The 16990-nt window shown below is 45.9% G+C and overlaps 1 protein-coding gene across 4 annotated transcripts in view; it reads right to left on the reverse strand.

Moving 5' to 3' along the window:
• Positions 1-16990, reverse strand: part of FGFR3 (fibroblast growth factor receptor 3) — a 63483-nt gene that overhangs the window by 33831 nt on the left and 12662 nt on the right. For all 4 annotated transcript variants that reach the window (XM_083738318.1, XM_083738317.1, XM_083738316.1 and 1 more), the window contains exon 3: positions 1898-2161. In XM_083738318.1, the coding sequence (XP_083594444.1) occupies positions 1898-2161 (264 nt within the window). The remainder of the gene's footprint in view (positions 1-1897; positions 2162-16990) is intronic.

Below are 16990 nucleotides of genomic sequence, written 5' to 3' on the forward strand. Positions count from 1 at the left end.
TGTTTTAGTATTTTAACTTTTGTACGCCTTAAAGCGGGGCTGTGAATTTTTCTTGATTTTACCATCTATATTTTGTAAACCAATTGGAGGTTGTTGGGTTTTTGTTTTTGTTTAACAATCATTGCTCCTCAATAAGTTCAATTGGCACATTCTAATCATTTCCGTTTTCACAGTTTTGAAAGGCTCCCAAGCTGGTTTTAAGTTGGCGGCTTGTCGATGACCAATATAAAAGTGGTTTTGCTGAGGAAATCAGCTTGACAAAATCATGTTCGTATTAGAATTCCCCACTGCCAAGAGCCCAGCACTGCTAATGAAAACAACAACAACAAGCAAGATCATGTTATTGCCCCTGTGCAGCTACACGGACTCTATATTTACAGTCTGTTGTCGTAACATGAAAATATCTCTAGGTCCTTTTTGCTCTTCCACGTTTGCTGTGAATGTTCTCTTCTGCTCTTTGGAAGTTCTTGAAATTCAAAATTTCCTTGGAAACCACAACCTGAATGTAACATTCCAGCTGAGGGTGTGGCAATAAAGATATATAACATGCAGCAATATATTGGTTTTTTCAGTACTCTTTCATTTACGTTGCATAATGTAAAACTGCCCCTGTACCAAGAGAATATGCTTCCACTGTTGTTGTTTAGTCGTTTAGTCGTGCCTGACTCTTCGTGACCCCCTGGACCAGAGCACGCCAGGCACTTCTGTCTTCCACTGCCTCCCGCAGTTTAGTTGGCACCATCCAACAGTCTTAGGGACACCACTCCTTACTGGTGTAGGGTTCACTCCTTAGCCTTCTCCTCCTCCCAAAGATATTCCACAAGGCAGTGGAGGTTTGGACCAGAGCCTTCCTTCTCCTAGATGGGCTACCTTTGGTTGACGAGCCCCATCTGCCCCTCTACAGCAGGTGTAGAAACTGGCCTCGTCTGCTCAATCCGCCAGAACCTGTCTTCACATGCAGGGGAAATCCAAGGGTTTGAGACCCAAGGGCTACCCTTGCCCAGTTTAGCTAGCCATTCAAAGCCATTCCCAAGAAGTGGCTGCTGCTGCATGCACAACTTCTAGGGGCCACAGGTGAGACCAAAGGTAGACAAACAACAATAGTGGAAAAATCATTCACATCCATGTCCAAACTCCTGGGGTCCTTCTGTTATTCCACAGAGAGCATTCCAGAACCTGAGTTAGCAGTCTTTAGCTTCTTTGTTAACCTAACACTTTTCAAGTCAGGAAGCTGCAACCTAGGCAGACTGAACAGTATCACAAACTTTGTTGGATAATGCGATGGAAACAACATTGGTCAAAAATGGAAGCAAGAAGAATTACCGACGATTGAAGAATGGAGGATGAAGTTAATGGACTATGCAGAACTAGATAAACTAACAGGAAGGATTCGAAACCGGCGGGACCAGAAATTCACGGAAGACTGGAGTAAATTTAGGGACTATTTGAAAAGTATTTGTGAAGATCAGACGACGTTTGTAGGTTTGCAGGAAGTTTTGTGAGGAGTATTTTTGGAAGTATTGCAAAAATGGAGACGGGGAAGGATGATTTGTTAAGAGATGTAAAGGCAATATAAAGTTAAGAAATGCATAAGAAGTGGTTAAAACGGTGGATCATCAGAGGTGCTGATGGAAGTCTAAAAAGGTTGTATAAGTGATATGTTTTGTGGTACATTTTATAATTTATATGTTAAAATCAATAAAAATTATATATATAAAAAAGGAAACAACATTGGTCAAACAACATTGGTCAAAGCAATTTGATTTTCATATCAGATTAGAACCAGATGCAAAACTCTTTAAAATGCATTTTTCATTTGGGGATGTAAGCATGGATCCAGGTGATCGGCAGAAAAGCAGAGAGAAAGTGGGGGGTGAGGGGACTTCACTGAACTCACCTGTCACTCGTACTGTGAAGTTCCTGAGCATTTCAGTGGAGTGCCTTGGCTTACAGCTGTACAGTCCAGAGTCATCGTAAGATACATTGATAATCCTTAACAACTTCTGGACAAGATGAGTTCGGTTAGTAGGTGAAATCCCAATGCCATCTTTATACCAGAAGACAGACATAGAAGAGACCGGAGAGTTACACAGGAGTTCGATGTTCTCGCCGCTGCCAACCACCAGTTCCTCAAGGAATGTTGTGTCGGTCCTTAAATAATCTGCAAGGAAAGAAAATGGAAAAGATGCCATACAATTCTAGTTCACTCAGAATATCTAAACACGTTCATAACCATATTCTAGGTATAAAGGTAAAGGACCCCTGGACAGTTAAGTCCAGTCAAAGGAGACTATGGGGTTGTGGTGCTCATCTCGCTTTCAGACAAAGGGAGCTGGCGTTTGTCCACAGACCACTTTCTGGGTCATGTGGCCAGCAGGATTAAATTGCTTCCGGCGCAACAGAACACCGTGATGGAAACCAGAGAGCATGGAAACGACATTTACCTTCCCGCTGCAGTGGTACCTATTTATCTACTTGCACTGGTGTGCTTTCGAACTGCTAGGTAGGCAGGAGCAGGGACAGAGCAACGGGAGCTTACCCCTTTGCAGGGATTCGAACCATGACCTTCTGATCAGCAAGCCCAAGAGGTTCAGTGGTTTAGACCTGTAGGAGAGTCTCTCTCTCGTTTATTTGTCCTTGCTTTTCACAAGTCACAAGCTTCCTCTCCTCTGGTCCTGGGTCATCCATCTCTCCTCTCCTTCCCATGCCTTCATCTACTAACTCATCTGCCCTCTGGCTCCTGCGGCCACCACCAGCCACTTCCCCTTTATCTCCTGCTTCTCCACCCTTTCACAGGCACCAGTGTTTCTTCTATGTGCTTCCTTCCGACAAGTAAGGTAAAGGTACCCCTGCCCGTACAGGCCAGTCGTGACCGACTCTGGGGTTGGGTGCTCATCTCGCTTAAGAGGCTGGGAGCCAGCGCTGTCTGAAGACACTTCCGGGTCACATGGCCAGCGTGACGAAGCTGCTCTGGCGAGGCAGCACCAGCGCACGGAAACACCGTTTACCTTCCCGCTATAAAGCGGTACCTATTTATCTACTTGCACTTAGGGGTGCCTTCGAACTGCTAGGTGGGCAGGAGCTGGGACCGAAAGACGGGAGCTCACCCCGCCGCGGGGATTCAAACCGCCGACCATGCGATCGGCAAGTCCTAGGCACTGAGGTTTTACCCAAAGCGCCACCCGCGTCCCTCTCCAACAAGTAGATTTCCTATTTTATCTGTATCTCTCACCCTCTCGTTTTCCTGCATATATTTCTTGCCTTCTCTGCCAAGAATCTTTTCCATTCCGGAGCTGATTTGTGGAATAAAAGGTAAAGGTAAAGGTACCCCTGCCCATACGGGCCAGTCGTGTCCGACTCTAGGGTTGTGCGCCCATCTCACTTAAGAGGCCGGGGGCCAGCGCTGTCCGGAGACACTTCCGGGTCACGTGGCCAGCGTGACAAGCTGCATCTGGCGAGCCAGCGCAGTACACGGAAACACCGTTTACCTTCCCGCTAGTAAGCGGTCCCTATTTATCTACTTGCACCCGGGGGTGCTTTCGAACTGCTAGGTTGGCAGGTGCTGGGACTGAACGACTGGAGCGCACCCCGCCACGGGGATTCGAACCGCCGACCATGCGATCGGCAAGTCCTAGGCACTGAGGTTTTACCCACAGCGCCACCCGTGTCCCGATTTGTGGAATACATCAATTAAATATGTTGATGCCTCTAGGCACGCAGAGACTGCTTTTCCTCTCATTTTTAGGAAACTGGAGAACTGAAGAGCACTTGGTGATAGGTTGCCTAGCTCCCAAGCAAGCTTGAGACCCAGTACCACTTTGTTTATACACACGACAGTTGCTGAACCAAAGGCAGTGAAAGACTGTTCCCTTGCTGCGTGGCTGTGAAATGAGCTTTCTTCAGGGCTGCCATATGTCCGGATTAACCTGGACGCAGCTGGGAAACAAGCTTTCAAATGGCATCCGGACAGATTTTCTCTGAATCAGTGAAAACCGCTTGTATGGCAAGTGGGGTATTTTTTAAAATTTAAAAATTCTTTTACAATTGTTGTAGCTCAATAACTTTGACAAGAAAGAAAGAAAGAAAGAAATGCTCAAGAACTTTGTCCAGATGTTCACTTTTGGGAATATGGCAACTCTACTTTCTTCATGGGAATAGAAGACTCCCTGGAAAAGACCCTGATGTTGGGAAAGATGGAGGGCACAAGGAGAAGGGGACGACAGAGGACGAGATGGTTGGGCAGTGTTCTCGAAGGTACCAGCATGAGTTTGACCAAGCTGCGGGAGGCAGTGGAAGACAGGAGTGCCTGGCGTGCTCTGGTCCATGGGGTCATGAAGAGAAGGACACAACTAAACAACAACAACAACAACTTTATTCAGAACTTGCTTCTGATGAGACCTGCTCCAACTCCTGTTGGGAATTTAGGGAAGGAAGTAGCTAGAGAAAAGAAAGTTTCCTGGAAAGTTCAACTGCCACTCAACACACACACACAACAATTGTGTAAAGTATAACTGCTGACTCTGGTAGTCACACAATCTGTGCCTGACCCACTTTCTGTCTCAGTCTACCGCTGCTGCGACAAGCATTTGGTTGCGGGCAAAAATCCCTCACTCCCCTTTCTTTTCTGGTGGCCAGGAAAGCTTCCAATATAGGGTTGGTGTTCTGGAATAGCCCGAGGAAACCTTTGAGGAAACTTATACAGTGGTACCTTGGGTTACATACGCTTCAGGTTACATACGCTTCAGGTTACAGACTCCGTGAACCCAGAAATAGTGCTTCAGGTTAAGAACTTTGCTTCAGGATAAGAACAGAAATTGTGCAGCGGCGGCGCAGTGGCAGCAGGAGGCCCCATTAGCGAAAGTGGTGCTTCAGGTTAAGAACAGTTTCAGGTTAAGTACGGACCTCCGGAACGAATTAAGTACTTAACCAGAGGTACCACTGTAGATTGCAAGAAACAGGCACCGCCTTGGACATGCTTTCTACAAGACAGAATCACAATGCCAGAATGAAGCTAGCTTTGGTTTTTCATTTCTTCCATTAAATTAAAGAACATGTCTCAGAGGTAGAGCATATGCACTCTGGGGCATCTCCAGCTGAAATGCTCTCAGGTTGCAGGGCTGGGAAAGACCAGAGACCTGGAGAACTGTTACCAGCCAGAGGAGACCATCTTAGGCTAGATGAAACCATGGTCTCAGTCAGAATAGCTACAGTTGTCCTCTTCTACCCCTCCTTCCCATGAGTAGACATGGTCAGGGTAGAGGACAATTCGCTGTCTGTGTCTGCACTAAGTGAGCTCTAGTTGGGATTGACTGATTTCAATCAAGTTTCCCATTCTGTAACCCATGTGTTTCCTGAACAAGATAATTTCCATAAAAGATAATTTATTTGAAGGGTAGGGCTCCAATCCAATACACAGCTACTTCCAAAAAATCCTATTGAACAACGCGGGACCCAAATCAGATTAAACATTCATAGGATCATGCTATAACAAGCATTCCTAGAAGCAAGGTATACATTCTCTGTGTTACGAAAAAGGAGCAATGCAGCAGCGAGCTGCAGCTGCAGCTGGCTGGAAAGCCAAATAGGATGTTGATGTTTGTGACTGTACCATGGGAAGAAAGGGGCAGTCCATTCACTGTACTGAGCACCGGATGTTAGCTCAGTGTGTCATCTGACCTGTACTGGAAGTACAGGGGTGGAGCCTATCTCTCTCTCTGCTGTTGGTGTTAAGAGAGTGCAGACATGTTTCTCTGTACTGCTGCAAAAGACAGAAATAAAGGCATGTACATACATTTCTGTCTGTCTCTTTCCCCTCCCTGGGGATGGCAGGGAGGAGAGGGAAGGAGTGGTGTGTTCTTCTCACGTTTGAGGAGGATCGCCGATAGAGACCTCGCCTGTATCCTGCCGGGAGTCGCAGACGGGGAGGTCAACAAGGAAATCAGCCGGGTGCCTGGAGAGTGGCACATTCCTCTGACAAGGCTTGATTTCGACACTCTGTTCCTCTGGATTTCCCTGCCCCTTTTTAGATTAAATTTCTCTTAGATCAAATCTTCAGTTAAGGCAGACAGCTGGCACCCAATAATACCTCAAAAGCAAAATGCTGGACCCCGGATCGCCAAATCCCAGGCTGCTCTATAACGGGAGGTGGGGGGGAGGGAGAGAACAGTTTCACGATAATTAACTGAAGGGACACAATGAACTAAATTTTGCCCAGCTGGCTAATTAAAAATGGAAGCCACCACACTCAACAGCCAATATAGGGCCAAATCACGAAAGAGGAGGGGAGAACCGGTAGAAAGAGCCAGAGTTCTTGTTCTATTCAGACACCGGCTTCCAGCAGGGATTTTGCCCACACGGCATTAATTGACATTCCAGCTACAACCGTCCTACTTTCAGAGCGAAATTCGCTTTCCAACACAGCTAGTTAAAACCAACAGTTCCAATGCCTGTATTGGCTGATTTTCCCCAACCACTAAAACTTCTTTTTTAATGTCAAAAATCTTAAAATCCAGGACCAATTTCTCCCTTCCTTAGAAAGGTGCAGAGCTTCATGCTAACGTGTGTCCATGAGATTATCAAAGGTGCATTCTGCTAAAGAGAATTACAGGCCTGTTTTGCATGCAGTCATTTCGTTTCAAGGGAAAGTGCCCTTTCTCCCTTTCCTTCACTGGCATAGTTGCAAGGCGGAGATCAGAAGCTCCACCTGTTTTAAATTAACTAGAGATTAGTATGACATCTGAACCCTAAACTGTGGCTAATTTTAACTATGGTTAGTGAAAGCAACCCAATTCCATACATTATGGTTTGAGGTTGGCTGGTTTCCCCAAACCATAGTTAAGACTGAGCAGGTCTAGATGACATGACAAGCTGCAGCCGGTCTAAATATGGACGAGAATGTTTTTGAACTCCTCCCTGCAGCCATGCCGAATGAGGAAAGGGCAATGCATGAGCCCAAAGCTTTCTGTGATTCATCCTTGCAGCATGGAGAGGTAGAGGCTCTTACCTGACCCTCTGTCATTGGAAGAAGAAGAGAGAAGAGTTTAGATTTTGATATCCCGCTTTATCACTACCCGAAGGAGTCTCAAAGCGGCTCACATTCTCCTTTCCCTTCCTCCCCCACAACAAACACTCTGTGAGGTGAGTGGGGCTGAGAGACTTCAGAGAAGTGGGACTGGCCCAAGGTCACCCAGCAGCTGCATCTGGAGGAACGGGGAAGCGAACCCGGTTCACCAGATTACGAGTCCACCGCTCTTAACCACTACACCACACTGGCTCACAGGTAACTGTTGCACCTTACATAGGTGGGGAGGGGGAATGTGATGGGGAAGTCAGTGTAGTGCAAATATACCAGTGGCACAAATCCAGCTCACCCTGCTGGTGTGTTTGCACTGTACCAAAATCCTAGTCACATCACCCAGTAAGTTGCAGAAACACCAGTGGCGGGAGGTCACAATAGCCAGCTGCTATTGTGCCATAATTTAGTGCAGCGGTCAGCAAACTTTTCCAGCAGGGGGCGAGTCCACTGTCCCTCAGACCTTGTGGGGAGCCGGACTATATTTTGAAAAAAAATTAAATAATGAATGAATTCCTATGCCCCACAAATAACCCAGAGATGCATTTTAAATAAAAACACACATCCTGCTGAGAGAGGCTGCGCGCAGCTATGGCAGAAGCCAAGACAGAGAGCGGGATGGATCGCGCTCTCTGTCTTGGCTTCTTTGCTCTTTGGGGTGGGTGGGGGGAACCAGGCTTTCCCCGGCAGCCCCAAGAAGCTCTCTGGGGCGGGGGGGGAATTATATATATATATATATATATGCTTTCGTAGATTTTCACGGGTACAGGAATGCAGGTTTTGGTGTCCTCGGGTGTCTTCCCGTGTAAAAGTTGGGGTGTCTAGGCGACGTTTCGACGAGGTCTCACTCGTCATCTTCAGGCTGGTGCTTTCGGCTTCTTGTTACTGGAACAGAGCGGGATCTCAATGTTTGAGTTCCTATAAATACTGTAGAGGGGGTGTGGTGTCTAGCCTCCAATGTTCTGGGCAGAGAGGAAGTTCCCAGGCTAGTGTGCCTTTTCTTCTTTTGTTCCTTAATTACTTGAGAGATACCTTGAGTGATTTCTTGAGTGATATCCTGAGTACCACTTAGGTGGGTCATTAGGTGTGGATTAGTTGCTAAAGTCTTTGTGTCTTGACCTCTTGAACTTTGTGAAGAGTTTTCCTGAGAAGATGGCTGTATTGCACTTAGTTGTGCTTTGGCTTGGCTTCGTGTATAGGGGCGAGCTGTGGTTTTGTGGCTTGTGTCAGCCAGATCTGTGTAGGGATTGCAGGGGGGTGCAGCATCCGGAGGTGCCACCATGGATTGGCTACTGGATGGTGTCAGTAATTCATCTGTGGAGAGGGTCTGGGTTTGGGTCTGGTGTGGTTGATTGGTGTTGGCGTTCTGTGTGCCTCTGGATCTGGTGTCAGTTTTTGTGGGGAGGGCTAATTTCCAGATGTCTGGCAAGCGGGATGTGTCGTCACGCTTGTTCATGTTGTGAGGGTGTTTCTCTATCTCGATGGCTTCCATGATTATTCTCTTGTGGTGATGTTCCGTGTTAAAGAGCAATTTGGAATCTGCAAAATTAATTTCGTGTCCTGTTTCTTTCATGTGTTGGAAAAGAGAGGAAGTTTTTTCTTCTTTTTTGACGGCATTCTTGTGTTCTGCGATACGTGCATTTATTCGTCTGTTTGTTTGTCCAATGTACGTGGCTGGGCAGACTTTGCAGGGTATTTCATAGATCCCTTGGTTTTCCAGTTGGAAAACTTCCTCTCTTTTCCAACACATGAAAGAAACAGGACACGAAATTAATTTTGCAGATTCCAAATTGCTCTTTAACACGGAACATCACCACAAGAGAATAATCATGGAAGCCATCGAGATAGAGAAACACCCTCACAACATGAACAAGCGTGACGACACATCCCGCTTGCCAGACATCTGGAAATTAGCCCTCCCCACAAAAACTGACACCAGATCCAGAGGCACACAGAACGCCAACACCAATCAACCACACCAGACCCAAACCCAGACCCTCTCCACAGATGAATTACTGACACCATCCAGTAGCCAATCCATGGTGGCACCTCCGGATGCTGCACCCCCCTGCAATCCCTACACAGATCTGGCTGACACAAGCCACAAAACCACAGCTCGCCCCTATACACGAAGCCAAGCCAAAGCACAACTAAGTGCAATACAGCCATCTTCTCAGGAAAACTCTTCACAAAGTTCAAGAGGTCAAGACACAAAGACTTTAGCAACTAATCCACACCTAATGACCCACCTAAGTGGTACTCAGGATATCACTCAAGAAATCACTCAAGGTATCTCTCAAGTAATTAAGGAACAAAAGAAGAAAAGGCACACTAGCCTGGGAACTTCCTCTCTGCCCAGAACATTGGAGGCTAGACACCACACCCCCTCTACAGTATTTATAGGAACTCAAACATTGAGATCCCGCTCTGTTCCAGTAACAAGAAGCCGAAAGCACCAGCCTGAAGATGACGAGTGAGACCTCGTCGAAACGTCGCCTAGACACCCCAACTTTTACACGGGAAGACACCCGAGGACACCAAAACCTGCATTCCTGTACCCGTGAAAATCTACGAAAGCAAATATATATATATATATATATATAGGTAAAGGTACCCCTGCCCTGCCCCTGGGGTTGTGCGCCCATCTCACTCAAGAGCCCAGGGGCCAGCGCTGTCCGGAGACACTTCCGGGTCACGTGGCCAGCGTGACATCGCTGTTCTGGCGAGCCAGAGCCGCACACGGAAACGCCGTTTACCTTCCCGCTGGTAAGCGGTCCCTATTTATCTACTTGCACCTGGAGGTGCTTTCGAACTGCTAGGTTGGCAGGCGCTGGGACCGAGCAACGGGAGCGCACCCCGCCGCAGGGATTCGAACCGCCGACCTTTCGATTGGCAAGTCCTAGGCGCTGTGGTTTTAACCCACAGCGCCACCTGCATCCCATATATATATATATCCCCCTCTAAAAACTAGGTGCGCCTTATGGTCCGGTGCGCCTTATGGAGTGAAAAATACGGTAGTACATCTAGAGCAGGCACCAAACTCAGCCCTCCAGATGTTTTGGGACTACAACTCCCACCATTCCTAGCTAACAGGACCAGTGGTCAGGGATGATGGGAGTTGCAGTCCCAAAACATCTAGAGGGCCGAGTTTGGGGATGCCTGATAGTTGTGCTGTTGGCCAACATTTGTAATACTGAGTGAAAACATTTGCTTTCCAATGTCAAGCAAGGCACTGGTTATTTTTGTATAAACAAAGAGAGAAAACTTTATTCTTAACAAAGCAATCAGAGATCCACGCTCTAATCTTTTGGTGAAGACGAGCATGCGTTATAAGAGTGTGCTGAAAGTTATTTGAACACAAAGACCCGGAACATAACCCTTGAATTATCAACGTAAAGTCTATTCACATGCTAAAAGAGAGAGTGGTGCAGAAGAAATCCATCCAAATTTGACAGTTTTTGTTTTGTTTCCAGTAAACCGATAATATCAAGTTGAGTTCAGTTCATGTCTGGATCACAGTTGCCTTTCTGCTGCCTAATCTCAGAAAAACTTGCAATTTAGTAGATTTTAGGACTGGGAAGTGCTGTAGCTATTCATAGTTTATTATGTTGGGATTTTTAAAAATATAATAATAATAATACTGCTAGAATTCTGTTTTCAACCGGTTTATTACTGTTCAGTACTGAGCAGTTTCCCATGATGGCTGAAATTCATCAGCAAATATTATAATATGTTAATATAATGTTCACCTTTCTTGTCTGTTTTTAACCCTGTTCGGTTACTGAGTGCCTTCCTCACTGAATTCACTGTGAAACAAGAATAACTGAACTGAGCAAATGTGTGTGGTCAAGCAGGCCTGGCTCAAAACATCTTGGCCCCTGAGGCAAACCACAAAATGGTGCTACCTTCTTCTGCCAGGGAAGGAAGGGTGAGTGAAGATCTACATCAGGAAGAAGTGGGAAAGAAAGATCCGAATCAGAATTTGCTCCTTCTGTGGATCCTCATCGGCTGCCTCATTTTGCCTCTTGGGTGGGCCTGAATAAAGATCTGCATCAGTATCTGCTGCTTCCGTGGATTCTGCCACCTGAGGCAGTCACCTCCCATCGCCTCATGGGTGGGCCGGCCCCATAGCCAAGAGACGGCAGAATCCAACTCCTGTTAACTACCAATCATTACTAATTCAGGGTAATAGCCTGCTACCCCTAATCCAACACACCTTTAATCACGACTTTTTTCACACATCACTTCCTCTCATCCTCAAAAACCCTGTCCTTTTGGATTGGCAGACAATACTTCACAAATGGTATTATTCAATAAAGTTTGACCATTTCCCATGCCATTGAAATATAGTTCACTTGTGACAAGATATAAGGTTTAACAGCAAAACAAGCTAAAACCTAAAAAAGAAATTGTTCAATGGAAGAGTCCAACACTATGGTCCCTGTATCTGCCAATGCTCTCGATAAAGACAGTTACATATTTAACTTTAGCAACATTGCTTTTTCTAACAATGCTAAGATACTGCCTTGGCTGCTCCCTCCCCAAATGCAACCAATGAACAACTTTGCTGTAGCCACCATATGCTGACCCCCCTTTATCTCAACCCACACTCTGCTGTATCACCAGAAAGGGACTAATATCAAAAGCCTTTTTATTGAGATTTTCCCACTTGGGCATTCGTAGGGCATCTCTGTGCAAAATGACTATTTCTACCAGGCTGGCTCAGGACAATTTAGCAAAGACAACTCTACAGCCTCCTCCCCACCATTCAAACGCTTCATTTTAATTGTGCTATCTGTTCAGTGTACTGGAAGGGACACGATTCTCCAGTCCTCCTTTCCCTTTTCCTCACTGCTTTCCCTTTCAATGCAACTAAACCCCATCAGGAAATCAGCCCTGAGTGCTCACTGGAAGGACAGATCATGAAGCTGAGGCTCCATTACTTTGGCCACTTCATGAGAAGAGAAGACGCCCTGGAAAAGATGTTGGGAAAGATGGAGGGCACAAGGAGAAGGAGACGACAGAGGACGAGATGGTTGGACAGTGTTCTCGAAGCTACCAGCATAAGTTTGACCAAACTGTGGGAGGCAGTGGAATACAGGAGTGCCTAGCGTGCTCTGGTCCAGGGGGTCACGAAGAGTCGGACACGACTAAACGACTCAACAACAACAACAAACCCCATCCACCCGGCACACCAAGATGCACAAGGCTGTGATCTAGGAGCGCACTAACTATTACAGGGTCTGTGGGAGAACAGCAAAGCTCCATTCTAATTCTCTTGAGATTCAAGTACGCAAACTAGCTACAGGGTCTTCCCAGTTGTTTGTTTCCCTCTCAACTCCCTTGCACTTTGCAAGATTAAAGTGCAAATCTGCCAAAGGCAGCAATGCCACGCTAGTAATCATTTGCCAGAAATATTGAAAACATTTAAATCAGTGTTTTTTCAAGACATATGAGGCTCAGAAATAAAACGCACAGTTGGACAGTCTGCTTAAAAACAAACTTTGCTTGAGGCAAAGACGAAAGGCGGGGGGGAGGGAGGACTCACAACAACTTTTACCTCCATCCTAATAGCTCTGCTTGCTTCCTGCAGAAGTTTTCTTGTCTGAAAGTACAGCGTGTACCAAGACATCTGCTTTGTATGTTAGCTGAGGCACAGAGTGCTAACTACATTCATCAGATTGTCACAACCTTTTATTACTATGCAAATTGAGACAGTATTTTCAAACTCCAAGTTATGGCAGTACTGTCTTCTTTTCTTCAAGAATGGAGATCGCCAATGAAGAGACTCAGCCTAGACCTGCTGAAGTGGAATAGCAACACTATCACCATTGTATTGTTCCGTCTGCAAGCTGCAGTACTAAATACTAATCCTGTGCAACATCGGCAGAACAAAATGCCTAACATGAAGAAATGGCTAATAAGACAGTGGACAACACACTGGGCAGAACCCCTTTGGAGTTGGTTTTTTTGTTTTTTAGGGGGCAAAGCTGTTGAGCTTTTTTATTTTGGCCCCAAGTTTTTGAGCTTTTTTTGGGTACAAAATTGTAAAGAAATTTGACATTTTAAAGCTGTTTCTGAGAGAAATTGGCAAAAACAACAATGCCGGCGATTTCCCCAGACATTTCACCAGTCTCCACCTGGACATTGTTTGCGGCTGCAGTACGGCAACTCTATCATGTGTCATCTACACTTAAATTAAGAGTAAGATAAGAGCAAATGACCAATCTTCTCCTTCCCCCCAATATTTTATGAGGAAATCCACTATGAAAATTTAAAATGAAAGGACAACGTTTGTCTTAGTTGTTTAACACACTTGGGGCTGTGGATTTTTCCAAAGGGTAACCAGTTACAGTACTTGCTACTGCCAGCTATTGCCGCCTCAAAAGAAACCCGTGGTTTCTGATGCCAACTGGAAATTGCGTTCTGAGCACAGCAGGACTAGGAGCCGTCGGTGAGTAAAGCTTTGAAAAGGAGGCAAATGGTATGTTTGAGAGGCTTCACATTTTCAACACTACTTGGTATTCAAAAGGAGATCGAACAGAAATCTGTTTATGGAGAGCCAGCCCGTGGCACGCTTCCTAGGAACTTGTTGATCTTAGGAAGGGTACCCAGGGGCATTGTACTCATTTCTCCATGTTTCCTCCAGTGGAGAGAACATGGCTCAAAGCGGAACTCCAGGCACTCTGTCGGGGACTTATACTAACATTTGTCAGTTGCCCCCTGTTGCCCCCTTCCTTACTTCAGAAAATAACTAACCACCAAGCTTAGAATGTCTTGCCCTGGAAGTTAAACCGAGACCACCTGGACTGCATGAATATAAGCCCAAATATCTGGATGAGGAGGAGGGGGCAGACCTCTCCTTCTATGGAAAAAAACAACCCTGTTTTCTCTGCTTTGTAATTCTCTCCCCCAGTGCTTTCTGCAAGCTAAAACAGTCCCACACTACCACCTATTACCTGATTCTCCAGGAAAGAAGTATAGGATCAGATCACTATTTGTACTTTCTATAAATTCGCTGATCTTATGCTGCAACAGCCTCTGCCCCCCAACTTTTTAGAACATTTATTTCAGGCATTTACTGAAGCTGGAGGCAGAATACTGTTGCTTTCAGTATAACGAGACTGGAAGCTTTTCATCAGTGTCAAAATGGGATTATTATTTTTAATTCATACAGCTGCCCATTTCTAGTAAAAAACCCTAAAATCATGCTATTGTTGTTGTTGTTTCAATTTATATACTGCCATTTATCAAAAGATCTCAGGGCGATGTATTTTAGAAACACATTCCAAAAAATCAATGATAAAAACATAGTAAAAAGCATAGTGACAGGCAGCCTGATAGTAAAATAATCATAATAATAACAGTCTTCTCCAATCAGCAAACATCTCCAACCAGATGCTGTCCAGATGTTTCAGACCACAACTCCCATCAGCCCCAGTCCCAACTTAATCCAGTATCCAAATTCTGCAGGTTCTTTGGTCTCCCTTCACTCAGAGGGGATGGGGAATGAAATTTAAACCCTTATCACGCACTGCCTCTGATGTTCTCAGGTGTTGTGTGGAGCAAGATTGGTGGTGTTCTTCATGAAGACCTTGGGGCCCAGCTAAATGCCCAACCTTGTCACCCACTGGAGACAACCACCAGTTCATCTTTTAAAGGTGGGGGGGGGGGAGAGGAGAGCCAGTCCTCTCTTTCTATAGGAAAGCATCTTATTGAAGATCCAATAATGTGGGAGTTCATACAACGGGGATCTTTCTTTACCTAGAAGATTATCACATATCCTCCTGGAATGTTCTGCTGCTGCTGCTCTCCAGAGATAATGTTTGCAAAGAGGGGAATATTCACTGCTCCCACTCATGCTGCCCTGTTCAGGGAAGTTTTTAATGTGTGACATCTTAGTCTATTTTTGGTCTTTGTGGAAGCAGCCCAGAGCGGCTGGGGAAACCCAGCCAGATGGGCCAGGTATAAATAAATAAATAAATAAATAAATAAAGTAATAATAATAGTAATAATAATAATAATCATGTACTGTGTTACAAACCTTCAGTTGGTTGCAGACTGGCTGGCTCAGTTTCAAATCACAAGTTTGAGCTACTGGTTTTCAGATCTACTGGTGAGACCTGGATCTGAGGTCTCTAAGATCTATGTAAGGAGGTAGTTCCTGATCGTTGTTCTATAGCCATGTCTTCACCCGCCCCACACTTGGAATGCAGGAAGTGAAAAGGATGGTGTTTGGGGAAGAAAGCCTTGTGGGTCAAATCAGGAATCCTGCCAGGCCTAATGGGACCTGCTGGCCAGAGGCTGTCCACTGCTGGGCTAGAACCTTTCCCAAGTAGTTTGTACACCTCAGCAAAGCATTGGTGATTTTAAAGAAAGATTTCTAAAGTACAATCGTACCTTGGTTTTCTTAGTTCTCAAATGTTTTGGCTCCCAAATGCCGCAAACCTGGAAATGACCGTTCCGGTTTGTGAACTAATTTGGGGGGCTTCCATGGCTTCCGATTGGCTGCAGGAGTTTCCTGCAGCCAATCAGAGACCACGCTTTGGTTTCCGAATGTTTTGGAAGCCGAACGGACTTCCGAAACGGATTCTGCTCAACTTCCCAGGTATGACTGTACTGTGAACGTAAAACTGGTGGAACTGAGGGAGCAGGGAGGGAAAGACTAGAGAACTGAGAAGAACTTTGCAGAGGAAGCCAGACGTGTGACAAGAAGAACAGGGGTAGAGTTCTCAAGCACCCGCTTTTTTGCAGGCCATCAAATGGCATCATAGGGACGCGGGTGGCGCTGTGGGTTAAACCACGGAACCTAGGACTAGCCGATCAGAAGGTCGGCGGTTCAAATCCCCGCGACGGGGTGAGCTCCCGTTGCTCGGTCCCTGCTCCTGCCAACCTAGCAGTTCAAAAGCACAAAGTGCAAGTAGATAAATAGGAAACGGTCAAGCGAGAAGCTAAACGGCATTTCCGTGTGCTGCTCTGGTTCGCCAGAAGCGGCTTAGTCATGCTGGCATCACAGAGATGGATTGGAGATATTCCTACCTGTGGACCTACTCATGAGCAATCTTCATATGAGAGCCCTCCTCAGCTAGCCAATCTGCAGCTCCAGATCAGCTGGCTCCTGAGCGCTTACCCAGCAGATCCACTGTTCCTGAGATGCCAGCTCAAACAGTGTGGAAGCATTCCTCCCTTCCCAACCCCAAACCCAGAAGTGGAGCACTAGCGGCTTCATTTGGAATTGGATGAGAATGGCACCAGACTTCCTAGGAATATATATCCCAGTAAAATATGCACACCCTTATTTTTCATATCGATGCAAATGATGTTCTTCCAAGCACCAGCACAGTTTCAAGACAAGAAGGCAGAACTAAACAGGCTTTTACTCTTGATTCTGGAGGGGGCACATTACACAACACAGCAAGACACGGTGTGTTCCCTACCCGCCCCCAAAGAAGAACGACAGGGTAAGTTTAATCGGATTACTTTTCACATTTAACTACCAAGTTTACCTAAGGCTTTGCTCTTCTCGTATCTCAGGCTCCTTGTTTGCTTTTGATATCGCAAAGCCTTCCTGCTAACTAAAGACAAAGGTTATGAGGGTAATGAATATCAAATTCGCTGTATAAAGGTTCCCTTGTCTCACCCAGCTGACAGTCTCCATAGCATCACAAACAGGAGGGTGTGTCATACACAAAGCGGGGAAATAAAGCACAACTCAAACAACATTATATTTTTAAAAGCGCTAGGTGTATACAGTCACAGATGGGTACAATAGCGGTACGGCTGTTAAAAGAGACGCAACATGCCAAAGGTCTTGACCTGCTACTCTTCCTCAAAGAGAAATCTCACAAGCAGACGACGCTGGTATTCTTTAAAGGTAAAGGTAAAGGGACCCCTGACCATTAGGTCCAGTCGTGACCG

The sequence above is a fragment of the Podarcis gaigeae genome, assembly GCF_964106915.1.
Source record: "Podarcis gaigeae genome assembly, chromosome: 5".
In the NCBI taxonomy this organism is placed as follows: Eukaryota; Metazoa; Chordata; class Lepidosauria; order Squamata; family Lacertidae; genus Podarcis; species Podarcis gaigeae.